The sequence below is a fragment of the Staurois parvus genome, unplaced genomic scaffold (assembly GCF_062004578.1).
Source record: "Staurois parvus isolate SC_StPar_1 unplaced genomic scaffold, SC_StPar_1.0 ptg001026l, whole genome shotgun sequence".
Classification (NCBI taxonomy): Eukaryota; Metazoa; Chordata; class Amphibia; order Anura; family Ranidae; genus Staurois; species Staurois parvus.
This window is the reverse complement of record NW_028318822.1, coordinates 941,434-960,969: the sequence shown is the minus strand read 5'-3', so window position 1 is coordinate 960,969 and position 19,536 is coordinate 941,434. Positions and strand designations below refer to the sequence as shown.

General features: G+C 45.7%; 2 protein-coding genes across 2 annotated transcripts in view; one reads left to right on the top strand and one right to left on the bottom strand.

The window, feature by feature from the left end:
- The window catches only part of LOC149441101 (uncharacterized), a 261,575-nt gene that overhangs the window by 165,926 nt on the left and 76,113 nt on the right, over positions 1-19,536 (top strand). The window lies entirely within an intron of this gene.
- On the bottom strand, positions 2,900-18,966 carry LOC149441104 (uncharacterized). Its single transcript, XM_089657755.1, has 7 exons — positions 18,893-18,966; positions 15,952-16,066; positions 15,028-15,244; positions 14,814-14,911; positions 14,461-14,727; positions 14,225-14,372; positions 2,900-7,626 (listed from the first exon to the last, which is right to left on the bottom strand). The coding sequence occupies exons 2-7, from the start codon at positions 16,045-16,047 to the stop codon at positions 6,716-6,718; spliced, it is 1,737 nt and encodes a 578-aa protein (XP_089513881.1). The 5' UTR covers positions 16,048-16,066; positions 18,893-18,966; the 3' UTR covers positions 2,900-6,715.

Below are 19,536 nucleotides of genomic sequence, written 5' to 3'. Positions count from 1 at the left end.
TAATGCACAAAGTGTTAGCAGAATGTTAAGTAGGAGAATCTCTGAGAAAAAAAAGTTCAAAAAGAAAACGTAAAGTACACAGCAATAGTAATTACCACTTAAGGCTCCATGTACACGGGACACTTCTGAATGACGGAAACCGACGGCTGGAAAACGTAGGTTAAAAAAAAGTCAGTTTAGCCGCGTTTGCATACCGCGTTTATGCGCATTTGCGTTTAGGAGTGTTTTTTAAAGATAACCTCAGGAGACCTTTCAAAATGCCCAGAATCACTGAAAACAGTAAAAAAATGATCTATTTCAGACATTTTGAGATGAATAGAGAGAGCAGAGGCAGAGAGAGCAGTATGTGTTGAGATGACCGGTCTTTTCTGGTTGTATTCACTATGGATCCCATCATGAGCCTAATGCGGCGCGTTCTACCATTGTTTCCTTCATGCAAAACCTGGAACTGACTGCGCTGGTGTACCGGATCCATTAGAATACATGGAAAACTCTTTGCGCATTTCTGATGATGAACAAAAAGGCTCCGGCCAGCATTTGGACATGGAACAGTTAAAAAAATGCTTCTAAATGCTAATGCTTATAAACACGGCTAGCTGCGTTTACAAGCATTCGGCGTTTGAAACGCTGATAAAATCTACTGAATGTAAGTTTGGTGCATTCAAGAAAACGACTGTAAACTCAACTGCCTGTAACCGACGATGTGTACATGGACACATAGGAAAACATTAGGGAGAGTTCAGGGGCGGCTGAAAAAAACGCAGAAAAGCTCCTAAATGTCAGTTTATCAGCTGCAGTGTACATGAACGTAAGTATTACCCGCCTGCAAGGTACTGCAAACAGGCGGCCCGTACACAGTGACGTACCTGTACATTGCTGGCCTGTTACAACTACACGGTGCTCATGCGTGCCCCCACCCACTCTGATTCACGCGCACTGATTCACGTGCACCCATGCCCACTCTTATTCACGCGTGCCCCCGCCCACTCTGATTCACGCGCGCCCCCGCCCACTCTGATTCACGCGTGCCTCCGCCCACTCTGATTCACGCGCGCCTCCGCCCACTCTGATTCACGAGCGCCTCCGCCCACTCTGATTCACGCGCGCCCCCCGCCCACTCTGATTCACACGCGCCCCCGTCCACTCTGATTCATACGTGCCTCCTCCCACTCTGATTCACGCGCGCCCCCCGCCCACTGATTCATGCGCGCCCCCGCCCACTCTGATTTACGCGCGCCCCCCGCCCACTCTGATTTACGCACGCCCCCGCCCACTCTGATTCACGCGTCCCCCCGCCCGCTCTGATTCACGCGCGCCCCCGCCCGCTCTGATTCACGTGCGCCCCCGCCCACTCTGATTCCCGCTGTGTAGTTTGTCAGCAGGTCCCAAGTAATAATTCATGGCCAATCAAAGCCCAGAGCCCTGTTATCACAATCAACACAGGGCCCTGTCCAGATGGAACGATCTCTGTTTCTTCTCCCTGCAAAGCAGGGAGAAGAAACAGATTTCTAGTACAAAGCAGCACACATTACACAAATTAACACTTGTTAGGCACACACTCATGCAGGCCATACATGGTTCAAATTCTGATTGAGTTTCGTCCACAAATCGGAAATGTTTGCGCGGTAATCCGATGGCGCCATCATTGATTTAGAAAATCAGCTGACCAAGTCATAAAGTTCACCCCGTATAACATGAAAAACTTCTGTTCCTTCCAGGTCACGGCTCATGCGCATATTCTTTTCGGAAAAATGATCGTACATATTGACCATCATTGAGTCGAAAATCGGAAGATTTTCACAAATTTTCTAACATGCCAATCACCAAAAAGGGGAGGAACCACGAAAATCGGCCGGTGCCTTTGACCAACTAACAGAGAGAAAATCGGCCGATTATTCTTAGGTCCGATTTTCGGATGAAAAATCGGTCGATTTTCAACCCATATATGGCCGGACTTAACCCCTTGATTACCTGAGATGATAACCCCTTTCCAGCCAGTGTCATTAGTACAGTGACAGAGTATTATCACTGATCACTGCATTAGTCTTACTGGTGATGCCAGTGACAAGTAGTCAGTTCCCACCCAGTGCCAGTTAGTGTCAGATTGTCTGCCGCCTCATCACAAGTTTCTGATCACTACCATTATTACTACAGGCGTACCTCGGTTTACGAACGCCTCGGTTAATGTAATTAAAGTCCATTGAAAATAATGCCTTGGTTTACAAATTTTTTTTGCAAAACAAACCAATTTTCCCAGGATGCATTGCGCCTGGGAGGTTTATAGCGACGCCACCGCCCCGTGCATGCTGGAGTCTGTGGGTAGCACGTGGCGTCGAGTGTGGAGGTGTTTGAGCGCATCTTGCATCCAGTTTTGGAGCCATTCTGGAAATTTTTTAATCATGTCCCTGTACAGTATTTATGCCTTTAAAGTGCACTGTATAAAGAGTTTTGAACAGATAAAATACTTTTTTTTACTTTTTTCTGACCTCCGGAACGGATCAATTGGTTTTCAGTGCATTTACGAATTAATTTTTAACCATGTCCCTGTACAGTATTTATGCCTTTAAAGTGCACTTTATAAAGAGTTTTGAACAGATAAAAGACTTTTTTAAAACTTTTTTCTGACCTCCGGAACGGATTAATTGGTTTTCAATGCATTTCCTTTGGTAAACCGCGTTTCAGTTTACGATTTTTTCGCAATGCAAAACGTCCCTGGGAACGCATTAAATTCGTAAACTGAGGTACGACTGTATATTTTAAAAAATGCAGTAGATAAACCATAGTTTGTAGACACTCTGACTTTTATGCAAACCAATCAAAATACACTTATTGGGATTTTTTTTCTTTACCAAAGACATGTAGCAGAATACATTTTGGCCAAAATGTATGAAGAAATTAACATTTTTTATTTTTTTTATTGGATATGTTTTAGAGCAGAAGGTAAAATGTAATTTGTTTGTTTTTTTATTTTTGGTCTTTTTACATTTATATAATCAAAAATGAATAAAAACTAAGATTACCACCAAAAGAAAGCTGTGTGTGCAAAAAAAAATATATAAATTTCATTTGGGTACAGTGTTGCATGACTGTGAAATTACAAGTTAAATTAGCACAATAAAATAATAGCAAAAAATGTCCTGGTCATGAAGGGGGTAAACCTTCTGGACCTGAAGTGGTTAAACTTGAATAGTTGGAAAGATAAGGCAGGAAGCGAGGAGTGGGAGCAGGGGCACACTGACAACTCACAGGGCCCCCGGGCAATAGGGGATCATGGGGCCCCTGTGTCCTTGCCCAAACTCAAAAAAGCCTATGAAAAAGGTACCAGGGGCATTTCATAGGGCCCCCTACTGACCCCGGGCCCTCGGGCAGTGCCCGAGTTTTCAAATGGTCAGTCTGCTCCTGGTCATCACTCATTTACAAGGCCCGCCAGGCTATGAAAAAGGTACCAGGGGCCCCCTACTGACCCCGGGCCCTCAGGCAGTGCCCAAGTTTCCAAATGGTCAGTCCGCCCCTGAGAGAGAGTAACAGTTACAGAGGTGAGGGTCGTAAAACTGTAGGATAATGATTTAATAAAAGCCAGCTCCACATTTAGTCCATTATCTTTTGTGTCCAATAGAATTATCATTCTTAGTTCAAATATTTCCTCTAAGAACTAAAACAAGAAAGCTTATCCTGAAAATGTGGAGGTTATTACAAATAAAGTATCACGGACAGGTATTTGTTAGGCGTTCCTTGAGAAAATAGGATTTTTGGTTAACCTGGAAAATCTATTAACAAAAGTATTGGCCCCGCCCTCCAAATCATGTGATTCAGGTGTTCCAATCCCCTCCATGGACACAGGTGTATACAATCAAGCCCCTAGACATGCAGACTGCTTCTACAAACATTGGTGAAAGAATGGGTCGCTCTCAGGAGCTCAGTGACTCCAAGCGTGGTCCCGTGATAGGTTGTCACCTGTGCAATAAGTCCATCCGTGACATTTCCTGGCTACTAAATATTCCACGCTCAACTGTTAGTGGGATTATAACAAAGTGGAAGCAACTGGGGACAACAGCAACTCAGCCACCAAGTGGTAGGCCACGTCACATGACAGAGCGGGGTCAGCGCATGCTGAAGCGCACAGTGCGCAGAAGTCACCAACTGTCTGCAGAGTCAATAGCTAAAGACCTCCAAACTTGGTGTGGCCTTCAGATGAGCACAACAACAGTGTGTAGAGAGCTTCATGGAATGGGTTTCCAAGGTCGTTACTGGCTATGTCCCGGCGATCGGCGGCAATCGCTGACAGAGAGCACAGCTGCAGTAGCTGTGCTTTCTGTCAGTTCCCTGACAGCTCCAGGACACGCTGATCGGGACAGAAGAGTTTCTCTCTCCCGATCAGCGGTGTTCCCTGCAGTACACACCCCGCCCCCTAGTAAAACACTCCCCTTACACAGTTAACCCTTTCCCTGAATAATAAACTTAACCCCTTCCTCCTCATTGCCATTAGTACAGTGTCAGTGTTTTTTTTTTTGCACTGATCACTGTATTGGTATCACTGGGGATGTCAGTGACCCCAAGTCAGTACCCCCCAATGTCAGAATGTCCGCCGCAGTCCCGCCATAATTCGCTGATTGCCGCCATTATTAGTATAAAAAAAAACTTAAAAATCCCAGTATCTTTCCCGCCATTTGTAAACGCTATAACTTTCACGTAAACCAATTAATTTACACGTATTGTTTTTTTTTTTAGTAAAGACATGTCGCAGAATGCATTTTAGCAGAAATTTATGACTAAATTTGATTTTTACATTTTTTTTTACTGGACATGTTTTATAGCAAAAAGTCCAAAATATTGTTTTTTTTCCTCAAAATTGTCAGCCTTTTTTTTTATAGTGCAAAAAATAAAAACCGCACAGGCGATCAAATACCACCAAAAGAAAGCTCAATTTGTGGGAAAAAAAGGATGTAAATTTCATTTATGTACCGTATTGCATGACCGCGCAATTGTCCATTAAACTAGCGCAGTGCTGTATAGCAGAAAAATGGTGTAAATTGCAGTATCTATCCCATAGTTTGTAGACGCTATAACTTCCACACAAAGCAATCAATATACACTTATTGGGCTTTTTTTACCAAAAACATGGAGCAGAATACATTTTGGCATAAATTTATAACCAACTTTGAGTTTACTATATATTTTTTATAGCTGAAAGTAAAAAATATTGTTTTTCTTAAAAATTTTTGGCCTTTTTTTGTTTATAGCGTGAAAAATAAAAAGCACACAGGTGATCAAATACCACCGAAAGAAAGCTCTATTTGTGTGAAAAAAAGAATGTAAATTTTGTTTGGGTGCAGCGTTGCATGACCGCGCAATTATCAGTTGAATTAGTGCAGCGCCGAGTAGCAAAAAGAGGCGTGGTCATTAAGGGGGGTAAATCCTCTGGAGGGCAAGAGGTTAAAGGAGGTGTCAGAGACGGTCTCCTGTCATTTTTTACACTGCACTTTTTATTTTTGGAAATAAGTAGCAGTACCATGTACCCCATACTCATTCACATGGGGGGGCTGGGATCTGGGGGCCCCCTTGTTAAAGGGGGCTTCCAGATTCTGATAAGCCCCCCCACCTGCAGGCCCCCACAACCACTGGCCAGGGTTGTGCAGAAGAGGCCCTTGTTCCCATCAACACAGGGACAAGGTGCTTTGGGAGGGGGGACCCCCCACCCCAAAGTACCCTCCCCATGTTAAGAGCATGTGGCCTGGTATGGTTCAGGTGGGGGGGCACTCACTGCCCCCCCCCTTTCCTGACCTGCCGGGTAAGGGTTTGGTATGAATTTTGAGGGGGAGCCCCAACGCCATTTTTTCTTACATTTTGGTGTGAGGGTTCCCCTCAAAATTCGTACCAGACCCGAAGGGCTTGGTATGGATGGGGGGACCCCACATTTTTTTTTTTTTTTTTTAATTCCCAGGCGACACCAGCAATTCTTTTTATATTCAGCTGTTGGCGGGGAACCCCACCGACAGCTGAAACATTAAAGAAACGTTTGAGTAGCTGTGCGGTGTCTTCATACTCAGATTCGGTAAGATACCGATTAGTGAATTGTCCCCTCTGATCGAAGTTTGCGGTGGAACTTTCATTAGGTTTAAATGTTCGAGCGCAAACCAAACGGGGGTGTTGGGCCGATCACTAACTTCCACTATGTAGTGCTCCGGCGACCAGGGGAGGTGCCTAACAATGCAAGAGTGTAAGTCCATCTAGTGTCCATAATGCGGTAATAATACTGCAGTGCCTCATTGTTGCCACTAGATGGAGCTGATGATCATAGGAAATCACTACATGAAATACGGCCAAGATTAGTCATGGCTGGGAAAATGTGTTCAACAATTTGTTTTTTAAAAAGTAGCGTTTGCAAAAGCTTCCACCACAAAATATACTCAGCCAATGAAAGGTGATGACTCCATTTTTATTCTCCTGCTATCAATGACCAACCCGGTCCCACACTTCATCCATGTCTTTGGTGACCTCTGATCTCCTTATGAACTGTCTCTTCCATGATGAAGATCAGCCATGGAGTATATCTGAGGTGTATATCAGGGTGTGCTTCTTCCCCACATGAGAGCTGGGATGTCCAGCAACATTCATCTAGAAGACATTTCCCGCACTCAAGGCACTAATACACCTCCAGGGTTGTGTGGGACCCCTGATGTACAGGAAGACAGGACTTCAGTGAGGAACATTCCCCTCACTCAGGACAGGAAAGTGTCTTCTTCCCCGTGTGCAGTCTCTGATGTCTGTAAAGATTGGACCTCTGTGAAAAACATTTCCCGCACTCAGGGCAGGAATACGGCTTCTCCCCCGTGTGTGACCTCTGATGTGTGTAAAGATGTGACTTCTGTAAAAAACATTTCCCGCACTCCGAACAGGAATACAGATTCTCACTCGTGTGCAATCTTTGGTGTCTGTGATAAAAGGACTTGTCTGAAAAACATTTTCCGCACTCACGACAGGAGTACGGTTTTTCCCCTGTGTGAAGTCTTTGATGTGTGACAAGATGTGATTTATTTACAAAACATTTCCCGCACACAAGACAGGAATATGGTTTCTCACCTGTGTGCAGCCTCTGATGTATCTCAAGATTGGACTTTTGTGAAAAACATTTTCCGCACTCAGGACAGGAATATGGTTTTTCCCCTGTGTGAGATCTCTTATGTATGTAAAGATGGGACTGATCTGAAAAACATTTCCCGCACTCAGGACAGGAAAACGGCTTCTCACCTGTGTGAAGCCTCTGATGTATCTGAATATTGGACTTTTGTGAAAAACATTTTCCGCACTTGAGACAGGAATATGGTTTTTCCCCCGTGTGAGATCTTTTATGCACAATAAGATTGGATAAAAAACGGAAACTCTTCCCGCACTCAGGACAGGAGAACTTCTTCTCTGCTGGAAGGCCGGCCCGGTCCCGCACAGTCTGAGGTTCCTCAGAATACGAGGAATCCGATGGTCCATCTATACTGTGTGGTGCCAGATGGACATTGGAGGGAGCCGGGTTTTCTCCTGGACTATACTGTGTGATGTCCTCATCTTCTACTTTCCAGTCTGGAGACAAAGTGAGACAATCCTCGGAGGTTTTCCTCATCTCCCGGCCATGGACTAAAATACAAAGACAAAGAGGATTACTAGACAGGAGCTGATTGGTTCCCCCAAACCAGGACTCCACCCACATCAGGCAGCTTGGTCTCTGAGGAGCTTACAATTCCACCCTCAAGGGAACTAGGAAATGGCTCCTCTGATCTCCTACCAGGTCATTTCTTTATTCATGGACCTTAGTCAGAGTGAGGAAACAACCAGAACTGTCTTTTATAGGAGGGACAGTGATGAGGGGATTATAGGACGAGGGTCCCCACCCCCTCTATCACTCATCGCCATTTTCCCAACACAAGAAGTACTGCACTTCCTTATTTAGTCCATGATTTAGTCATGAAGAACAGCGGGGCTGAGCCCCACCAGAGGTCAGAGAGTGAGGATGGGGGGAGAACAAACAAGAGGAAGACTGGACTGATCCTGAAGACCACCATCATTGGGGTATTGACTCCTCCCTCATTATCACTTTCTGTTTAAGGGTCCAAAGTTGGAGGATGTTATCACATTATTATCACCATGTAAAAGTCTGTGCTCCAATCACATCATCCGATATCAAAAGTCCGGATGGGAGGAAATGGGTGCAAAAGAAAGCTTATGCAATGTACAACTTATTATATCACATACAAAAGTTCGGACTAAACAGTGTCAGAATTATGTAATGTACAACAGAGTGTATAGTACAAGGGTCAGGAATATGTATTACACAAGAGAGTATATAGTGCAGGGGTCCGAAATATGGATTATACAACAAAGTATATATGTACAACACAGAGAATATAGTGCAGGCGTCAGGACAATGTAATGCACAACATCAAATATATAGTGCAGGGTTCAGGACTATATAATGTATAACATACAGTATAATGTGCAGGGGTCAGGACTACCGTATTTGCCGGCGTATAAGACCACTGGGGGTATAAGACGACCCCCTACTTTTCCTGTTAAAATATAGGGTTTGAGCTATACTCGCCGTATAAAACTACCCCTCTTCCAACGCACACCAAATAAAAATACATCAGATTTGATTTCAATATGGTATGGTATTCCAATGATGGGGCGCTATTCCTCCCACTGACGCCAATGATGGGGCACTATTCCTCCCACTGACACCAATGATGGGGCACTATTCCTCCCACTGACACCAATGATGGGGCACTATTCCTCCCACTGACACCAATGATGGGGCACTATTCCTCCCACTGACACCAATGATGGGGCACTATTCCTCCCACTGACACCAATGATGGGGCACTATTCCCCCCACTGACACCAATGATGGGGCACTATTCCCCCCACTGACACCAATGATGGGGCACTATTCCCCCCACTGATACCAATGATGGGGCACTATTCCCCCCACTGATACCAATGATGGGGCACTATTCCTCCCACTGATACCAATGATGGGGCACTATTCCTCCCACTGATACCAATGATGGGGCACTATTCCTCCCACTGATACCAATGATGGGGCACTATTCCTCCCACTGATACCAATGATGGGGCACTATTCCTCCCACTGATACCAATGATGGGGCACTATTCCTCCCACTGATACCAATGATGGGGCACTATTCCTCCCACTGATACCAATGATGGGGCACTATTCCTCCCACTGATACCAATGATGGGGCACTATTCCTCCCACTGATACCAATGATGGGGCACTATTCCTCCCACTGATACCAATGATGGGGCACTATTCCTCCCACTGATACCAATGATGGGGCACTATTCCTCCCACTGATACCAATGATGGGGCACTATTCCTCCCACTGACACCAATGATGGTGCCCCATCATTAGTGTCAGTGTGTGAGGAATAGTGTCCCATCATTGGTCAGTGGGAGGAATAGTGCCCCATCATTGGTGTCAGTGGGAAGAATCGTGCCCCACCATTGGTGTCAGTGGGAAGAATAGTGTCCCATCATTAGTGTCAGTGGGAGGAATAGCGCCCCATCATTGGTATCAGTGGCAGGAATTGCGCCCCATCATTGGTATCAGTGGAAGGAATAATGTCCCATCATTGGTATCAGTGGAAGGAATAGTGCCCCATCACTGGTGTCAGTGGGGAGGAGGAATAGTGCCCCATGGTTGGTGTCAGTGGGGAGGAGGAATAGTGCCCCATGGTTGGCGTCAGTGGGGGAGGAATAGTGCCCCATCATTGGTGTCAGTAGGAGGAATAGTGCCCCATCATTGGTGTCAGTGGGGGAGGAATAGTGCCCCATCATTGGTGTCAGTGGGGATAATAGTGCCCCATCATTGGTATCAGTGGGGAGAAAAGTGCCCCATCATTGGTGTCAGTGGGGGAGGAATAGTGCCTCATCATTGGTGTCAGTGGGGAGAAGGAATAGTGCCCCATGGTTGGTGTCAGTGGGGGAGGAATAGTGCCCCATCGTTGGTGTCAGTGGGGGAGGAATAGTGCCCCATCGTTGGTGTCAGTGGGGGAGGAATAGTGCCCCATCGTTGGTGTCAGTGGGGGAGAGGAGTGGCTGCTCCTTCTTTCAGTTCGGCCGCTTGATTTTCGCGGGGCCGTTTGGCTCCGCCTCCTCGCCGGTGATTGGTCGCCTGTGTGCCTTTCCAGTGCTGGCGCCCAATCACTGGTGAGGAGGCAGAGCCGAGCGGGCGGCGGGACCATTGAGCGGCCGAACTGAAAGAAGGAGCAGCCGCGCTTCCTGTACCATATCGTCGTGGGACCGGAGCCAGGTAAGGTACAGCAGCCCCTCTGCCCACCCCTGTACTTGGTGTCCGTTGGAGGAGGAGGGGGGTGGCTCCGCCCCTCGAAAAAGTGCCGCCCTGACACCGGCTCGCCGTATACCGGCGTATAAGACGACCCCCGACTTTTCAAAAGATTTTCACGGGTTGAAAAGTCGTCTTATACGCCGGCAAATACGGTATGTATGTACAACAAAGAATATAGTGCAGGGGTAAGGCCAATGTAATGTACAACATCAAATATTTAGTTCAGTGTTCAAGACTATGTAATTTACAACATATGTATGTATGTGCAGGGGTCATTACTCTAACATATGACAAATGTATATAGTGCAGGGTTCAGGAGTATGTATTATATGACAGAGTATATGGTGCAGGGTTCAGGAATATGTAACATACAACATACAAGTATAATGTGTGGGGGTCAGGATTGTGCAATATAAATTGTGTAAGAGTCAGGACTCTAAGTACTTTCTGTTTAAGGGTCCAAAGTTGGAGGATATTATCACATTATTATCACCATGTAAAAGTCTGTGCTCCAATCACATCATCCGATATAAAATGTCCAGCTGGTAGGAAATGGGTGTAACAAAAGAAAATACATTATATATAGCAGTGGGTAGATGGTGGGGTACACAACTCATGACTATGAAACATACAACATTTTGTAAAAGATTCAACAGATCAGTATAAAGTATCAGGATTATGTCATGTACAACAGAGTATATAGTGCGGGGGTCAGGGTATATAGTGCAGGAGTATGTAATGTACATCAGAGTATATAGTGCAGGGGTCAGGAATATGTAATGTACATCAGAGTATATAGTGCAGGGGTCAGGAATATGTAATGTACATCAGAGTATATAGTGCAGGGGTCAGGAGTATGTAATGTACAACAGAGTATATAGTACAGGGGTCAGGAGTATGTAATGTACATCAGAGTATATAGTGCAGGGGTCAGGAGTATGTAATGTACAACAGAGTATATAGTACAGGGGTCAGGAGTATGTAATGTACAACAGAATAGTGCAGAGGCCGGAAGTATGTAATGTACAACAGATTATACAGTGCAGGGGTCAGGAGTATGTAATGTACATCAGAGTATATAGTGCAGGGGTCAGGAGTATGTAATGTACAACAGAGTATATAGTACAGGGGTCAGGAGTATGTAATGTACATCAGAGTATATAGTGCAGGGGTCAGGAGTATGTAATGTACAACAGAGTATACAGTGCAGGGGTCAGGAGTATGTAATGTACAACATAGAGTATATAGTGCAGGGGTCAGGAGTATGTAATGTAGAACATATAGTATATAGTGTAGGAGTAGTAATGTACAACATAGGAGTATACAGTGGAGTATGTAATGTACAACATGGAGTATATAGTGCAGGGGTCAGGAGTATGTAATATACATCAGAGTATATAGTGCAGGGGTCAGGAGTATGTAATGTACAACAGAGTATACAGTGCAGGGGTCAGGAGTATGTAATGTACAACAGAGTATACAGTGCAGGGGTCAGGAGTATGTAATGTACAACATATAGTATATAGTGTAGGAGTAGTAATGTACAACATAGAAGTATACAGTGGAGTATGTAATGTACAACATGGAGTATATAGTGCAGGGGTCAGGAGTATGTAATATACAACAGAGTATACAGTGCAGGGGTCAGGAGTATGTAATGTACAATATAAATTATACAGTGTAAGGATCAGGACACATAATATTGGTATTCAGTAAGCAGTAGAAGCTTAAATGTTTCCTGTAGACAAGTTGCAGAGATCCCACACCGCTGCCTCCCATCTCCTGAGACTGCACTCAGTGACTTGGGTCTGAGACTATACAGACATATCCCTCCACCCGGCACAGCCAGCAAAGTAGCTCCGGGAGAATTGTTCTGTCACAGATCTTGCTAGTTCCTAGCAAGAGGCAGAAGACCCAAAGTAGATGTCTCAGGTGATCAGGAAGGACTTTTTTCCCCTGCAGGAGCAAATCGGTTCATGCTTTGCTGGGGTTTTTGCCTTCCTCTGGATCAACTGGGGGTGTAGGATTATACCTTTTTTTTTTTTTTTTAAATGGTTGAACTGGATGGACTTTTGTCGTTTTTCAGCCAGACTAACTATGTAACTATCAAACAACACACAGAGTATGGGAATACTGAAACGGTGGTGAACACTACAGGATTCAGAGGGGCCCAGCTTCTACACGTTGCTCGAACACTCACACGCAGCCATAAAGGCTTAATAATACCTAGGTTCAAGGCGGATAGGCAGGAGCCCAAGCAACTCGGACAGGAGACAAAACCCGGCACTGGATCGATGTGAACAGAAGCGTAACATCCGCATTCTGCAGCAAAGGATCGTTGCGTTCCAGGTAAGGAGAGACCCATGCCCGTGCCTTCCCTTTAACAAAGAAATGATGAAAGTCACTCTGCAGAGGCTGTGCTGAATGTCTCAAGGTAAAGCCGGTCACACACGTATAGATTTTCATTCAAGAATATTCGTTTGATTTTCTAATCATTAGTGGGGGTCAAATTGATGTTTGTTTTCGACTGCAGCAACGGGAAAATTCAAAGGGGCAGGAAGGAAAACTTGATCAAATGAATTTTCGGCCAGCATATGTGGTTATCATTCAGAAATGACATTCATTTGAAACCGGAAGGTTAAAAGCAGAAGACAATTTTGAACGACATTCGTCCATTCACAGAATGTTCAAAGAATTTTCGTACGAATATTTTCATCTGAAAATCTACACGTGTATGGCCAGCTTTAGTGCGAGAGTGCAAGCAGCAAATGTTCAGAAAGCCTCTGCAATCTTCAGTATCACCTCCAAACTTTTCAGGCAAAGTCAGGGGAAGACTGACCATTGAGGCGCTCGGGCATTGCCCGAGGGCCCGGGGTCAGTAGGGGGCCCCTGGTACCTTGCATAGGCTTTTTTGAGTGTGGGCAAAGACACAGGGGCCCCATGATCCCCTATTGCTCGGGGGCCCCATGAGTTGTCAGTCCGCCCCTGGGCAGAGGGAGTTCAGGAAGCACTAAAGAGGCGGCTTGGGCTGGACCAGGAGCAGGAGTCCAAATTGATTCAGAGGATGCCGGCCGCAAGGATTTTATCACAGCAGTCAGTACATCCAGTTTAACATCCAGAGAACAAAGAGGCATTTCATGAGTATCAGGCAAATATTCCTGATGCAAAAGAACCCTAACCACCTCAACTGGGTCCACTGTCTTTGTGGCCCTTTGGTAGGTTTAGTTCAGAGTGGAGCTGGGGGTTGAGGCATCAGCATAGTCAGGCCGGCCGGGTCAGCAACAAATCTTGACAGCAAGGTACAGAGTCAGAATCCAGAAGGGTGGTTGGGGACAGGCAGGGTCATACACAGTTTGGCAGAGTAACCCAAGAATCAGGCAGAGGTCTAAGTCCAGAAGCTCATCAGTATAGCAGAACCAGGGAGATCCAACAAACAGGCCCAGTACACAGGAAGACTTGTCATTTAAGATGATGGGATTGAGGATTGATTGCAATTGCTGGAGGACAGGTAGGGCTAGAGCATGGGTGCTCAACCTGTGGTCCTCAAGCTGTTGCTCAACCACAAGTCTCATCATGCCTCTATGTTTGGGAGTCATGCTTGTAACTGTCAGCCTTGCAATACCTCATGGGATTTGTAGTTCCGCAACACCTGGAGGGCCACAGGTTGAGCACCCATGGGCTAAAGAGTGCTAGTAGCAGAGATTCTAAACAAGATGGATACTGCAAGACTCAGGTCTCCCCAGTGGCAGAGTGAACAGAGCCGCAGCTCAAAGACAGAAGGACCCAAGTTCAATCCCAGGCACATGAGACCTTGCCCTAATCTGGACCAGATGGGTGGAGGAATGGATTTAGTGTTCATGACCCACCTGTGCTGATCTCTGTAGGAGTGTCCTCCTCTATAAATGTCCCCGTTATTCCATCCTCCTCCATAGACTGCTGATCATCCCTCACATACGTCTCTTCTTCTTCTTCTTCTGCTTTAATCTCAACTTTTATATCTATCAGATCTTCACCCTAAACCAAGAAATTTATAGAAGAGGTCATATGTAGAAAATAAACTTCAATATTGTGACATAACATTTAAAAAAAATCAACACCTCACCTCAATGAGTTCATGTTCTAGATGCTCTGTCCCACCGACCTTGTAACAGTGAGGGATGGTGTGACCTTCCTGTGTGGAATCCCAGGAATACAGAGGACGGGGACATCTCTCTGGTGGGTTCCTGTAGCTGGATGACTCCACCATGGTGTCCTGGTACAGATCTTTGAGAACCTTTGGAAACTCTGACTCCTCCATCACCCATTCCTCATCATCCTCCTCTTTTATCTCTACTTTAATATCAACGTTAGGATCTCTCAGGTTTCCACTCTGAATAATATAAAATGACATCAATGGTAACAATGCAGATAATGTACAGATCCTAATGATACTATCAGTGATTGTTTCTCATCTACCTGATGATGGTGAGGGATGGTGTGACCTTCCTGTGTGGAATCCCGGGAATACAGAGGACGGGGACATCTCTCTGGTGGGTTCCCATGACTGGATCCATCTGTAGGAAACACACACACTGACTGAATCCATTGTTTCTATGTGTTTATCAGATGATGGGGGATCTAGGTGGATCCTCCGTACTGCTCTCTCCTTTACAATAAAGTCTCCTCTTACCCGGTGATGTGAGGGGCGGCTGATTGTCCATCATGATGTCCTTGTAGAGATCCTTGTGTTCTAAATTCCCGGCACCGCTCACCTCTCCTGTCAGCAGCTCCATCATTTTCTTGGTGACTTCTAGAATCTTCTCCATGTTGTGTCTTTTAGGTTTTAGGGAGCCACATGGAGGCACTGTGATGGTCATATGATCACCTGACTTTACAAGAGGAAATCTCTGTATTGAGGAACCAATAGGAATATCATGTTAGACTCCCAGAATCCTCCTCACCTCTCCGGTCAGGTCTGTGTTTTATTAATAGAGATAAGAGTGATGTCATGTGACCTCCCAGAATCCTCCTCACCTCTCCGGTCAGGTCTGTGTTTTATTAATAGAGATGAGAGTGATGTCATGTGACCTCCCAGAATCCTCCTCACCTCTCCGGTCAGGTCTGTGTTTTATTAATAGAGATGAGAGTGATGTCATGTGACCTCCCAGAATCCTCCTCACCTCTCCGGTCAGGTCTGTGTTTTATTAATAGAGATAAAAGTGATGTCATGTGACCTCCCAGAATCCTCCTCACCTCACCGGTCAGGTCTGTGTTTTATTAATAGAGATGAGTGATGTCATGTGACCTCCCAGAATCCTCCTCACCTCTCCGGTCAGGTCTGTGTTTTATTAATAGAGATAAAAGTGATGTCATGTGACCTCCCAGAATCCTCCTCACCTCACCGGTCAGGTCTGTGTTTTATTAATAGAGATGAGTGATGTCATGTGACCTCCCAGAATCCTCCTCACCTCTCCGGTCAGGTCTGTGTATTATTAATAGAGATAAGAGTGATGTCACGTGACCTCCCAGAATCCTCCTCACTTCTCCGGTCAGGTCTGTGTTTTATTAATAGAGATAAGAGTGATGTCATGTGACCTCCCAGAATCCTCCTCACCTCTCCGGTCAGCAGGTAGATGATCTCCAGGGTAAGGTTTAGTATCCTCTCAGTCATGTGACTCCAATCCTCCTCCATCCTCATTGATGTGGTCATGTGATCTATGTGGGTTTCTCTGTAGATAGATAGCGGAGAATTATCTGGACGGTGTTAGTTGTAAAATATTAGGATGGAGATGTAAGGGGTTAATAGGCAGAATCTTTCCACTCCATTTTTCCTCCATGGTGATCACTGCTACTCTTACATCTGTAGCCCCGTCCATATTATTGGGGTGTTTATATGTGTTCTCTCTCCTATTGTCTCACCTAAACAATGATCTGATCTTCATCTGAACAGCTCTCTTTTAGTCTGTACACAGCATTCAGTGATGAGGTCAGTGGGGGAGGTAAATATTTACAGTCTTGAAAATTGAATGAATCCTCGACCATTTAATGTACAAACTGAAGGATGAGGCCCAGGAACTGTCATTTACCAGGAATTAAAATGGTATTTTTTTAATTCTTTGTCAGTGTTGCTGTTTTAGGTTGTATACATCAGACAGATGAGTCCCTTCACAGGCAGGGGCGAGGGCAAGGGCGGGGCAGCCAACCCCAACATATGGTTTAAAGGAATTTTGTATTTTTAATGTTTCATTAATATTTATTTAATGTTTCATTAATAAAGTCTCATCAATATTTCTGCTCCCCACCAAATGGATTTATGGTCAGCCATGAACGCCATATCATTTGTTCTGTTCCCATTGACTTCAATTGGGTTCAGATTCAGGATCTTCAGTTCTGTTCTGTGGAGCCATCTATCTATGGTTGCCACCTCATCTCTTTAACCTCCCTGGCGGTATGATTCTTTCCGATTTTTTGTGCTGAAAGCGGTACAATTTTTTTTGCATGGAAATATGTAGTTTTTTATTGTAGGCTGCAATTTTTAGCAATAACTCACTGAAATCTGTCCGAACAAGAGTCTAGTAAACATTCCGGATGTGATAAAACTTGAAACACAAAATCATAAATTATAATTTAATAAATAATCATAAAAAATAATAATATTAAAAAATTTAATTCAATAATATAATCAAACCAAAAACACTGATATTTGAAATACAGAGGCAAATTCGCACATCGCTGAGCAAAGTCGCAAAATCGTTTTCAGTGTCTGATGATGAATTTCCCCCACGAATCATTATCACTCAATTCTGCAAGTGGTTCTGATTTACTATCGCTGTTCTAAAACCGCTTTTGACGTAAAGGGACGCTTTTTAGACGCCATGGACTTTTCTAAGTTTCCAGGCAGAAAGAACAGAAAATGCAGGCAGGGTGCCGGACAAAGCAGTAGGGACAAAATATATGTGAAATGCATTGAAGCAGCAAAAATTTCAAATTTCCCGCCGGTTCCAGCGCCCGTACGTCCCGACGTCACAGGGACCGGAACACGGAAGCCGGATGCCAGCATCAGCCGGAGGAGATGGCCGGGGACACTGCAGGGGACACATCGCGGGAGCGAAGGACAAGGTAAGTGCTGCAGGGATCCCCTGAGCAACGCCGCATGGTAAGCCCGAGTGTAGCTCGGGGTTACCGCTCTTGGTATTGAAATTTTACCTCGAGCTACACTCGGGATTACCGCTAAGGAGGTTAAACCCGAACACATATTAATGACATGAGTTCTGTGGCTGATTAAGGTGACTAAGGACTGATGTGAATGTACAATATATATGTAAAGCGCTGCGTAAATTGACGGCGCTATAGAAGTACCTGAAATAAAATAAATAAGGTGGTCATTAAACTCACTTAGAGCCTTATCTGCAATAAATTAGCCTCAGAACCCATGGAATACGGCAATGTTCACACTAGCGTTGTGTGTAGGCGGTAGAGAGGCGTTTGGGAAGCGTTTTTACCGCTTCCCAAACGCCTCTGGCAATTCTGCACATTGCAGCACATGGTGCTGTTCTAGCGGGAGCGGTAGCATCACGGCGTGGCAAAACGGACGCCTCTGGACGAGTCAGGAGGCGTTGAAGCCTCCTATTCTTGTCTATGGTGCCGCTTCGCAAACGCCCGGCCGGCGTTTGTGACGTGGTTGCGGGGCGTTTGCGGAGCGGTAACACCATTCAAACTTCATTCTAGGCGTTTGCGGAGCGTTAAAAAACACTCCGCAAACGCCGGACCAACGCTTCCAAACGCTATAGGGGCGTTTGGCAAGCGTTGGTAAAACAGTCAAGTGTGAACAAGCCCATAATGTTTTCGGGTTTAATGGGATGAGGTGGCAGCCCTACGCCTCACCCCAAACCCAGGTATGTCCATCTCATCTCCAGGGAGAAGGTGACCCATCTCCACAATGAGGAGAATGTTCCGCCCCCGGAAGTGGGGGAATGTTGTGCCCCTGAAGGGGTTAATCTGGGTTCCCACACTACATATGTGTGTATCATCATCTGCTGGAGATAAAAGACCTCACAGTGACTATGGAGGAAGAGGACGGACGTGACCATGGAGGAAGAGGACGGACGTGACCATGGAGGAAGAGGACGGACGTGACCATGGAGGAAGAGGACGGACGTGACCATGGAGGAAGAGGACGGACGTGACCATGGAGGAAGAGGACGGACGTGACCATGGAGGGAGAGGACGGACGTGACCATGGAGGGAGAGGACGGACGTGACCATGGAGGGAGAGGACGGACGTGACCATGGAGGAAGAGGACGGACGTGACCATGGAGGAAGAGGACGGACGTGACCATGGGGGAAGAGGACGGACGTGACCATGGGGGAAGAGGACGGACGTGACCATGGGGGAAGAGGACGGACGTGACCATGGGGGAAGAGGACGGACGTGACCATGGGGGAAGAGGACGGACGTGACCATGGGGGAAGAGGACGGACGTGACCATGGGGGAAGAGGACGGACATGACGGGGGGGGTCACTGGGTGTAAATAGGAAAAAACATCTTATTACCTCCTCTGCTGCTACTTCCACCGTCTGCTCTCTACTTCCTCCCGATTCACCTCTCACCTGGAACTTATTATTTATAGCTGACATCACTTCCTGTCTGTACCTGACAACACTTCCTGTCTGTACCTGACACCCCTTCCTGTCTGTACCTGACATCACTTCCTTTTTTCCATAGATACTTCCTGTCTGGGTAGAAGTGAGATCACCACCTTGTGGAGCTCAGAGGAACTTCAGCCCCGGGAGACGTCTCGTACTGTGAACCCGGCCTTGTGCTGTGTGTGTATGGTCTGTAGATCCTTATACAAGGGGCATTCAAGTCAAACCGGGACTTTTAAGTTTATCTAATATAAAAACAAAATGTCAACTGCGTTTTTTTTTTCAACATACATTTATACACTTATCTCTGCATTTAACTAATGCCTGGAACACTTTGGCATAGAAGCTGGGAACCACCATGTCCAGGATCATCACTGATGGATGTACGACCATCTTTGAAACATTTGCACCATTCAAATGTCTCACTGCAGCTGAGATGTCTCATCGCCGTACTGTGCTTGAAGTTTTCTGTAGATATCGGCGGGTTTTACACCTTCGTTCACAAGAAACTTCATCACCACACGCTGTTCCACGCCTGAACCAACACTGCT

Excerpts from the sequence above, each read along its gene's own strand:
- LOC149441104 (XM_089657755.1), bottom strand. The coding sequence starts at position 16,047 with ATGACCACATCAATGAGGATGGAGGAGGATTGGAGTCACATGACTGAG. Across the intron at positions 14,728-14,813 it reads CCATCCCTCACCATCATCAG|AGTGGAAACCTGAGAGATCC; the intron begins GTAGATGAGAAA and ends TATATTATTCAG. Across the intron at positions 14,373-14,460 it reads TAGAACATGAACTCATTGAG|GGTGAAGATCTGATAGATAT; the intron begins GTGAGGTGTTGA and ends TTCTTGGTTTAG.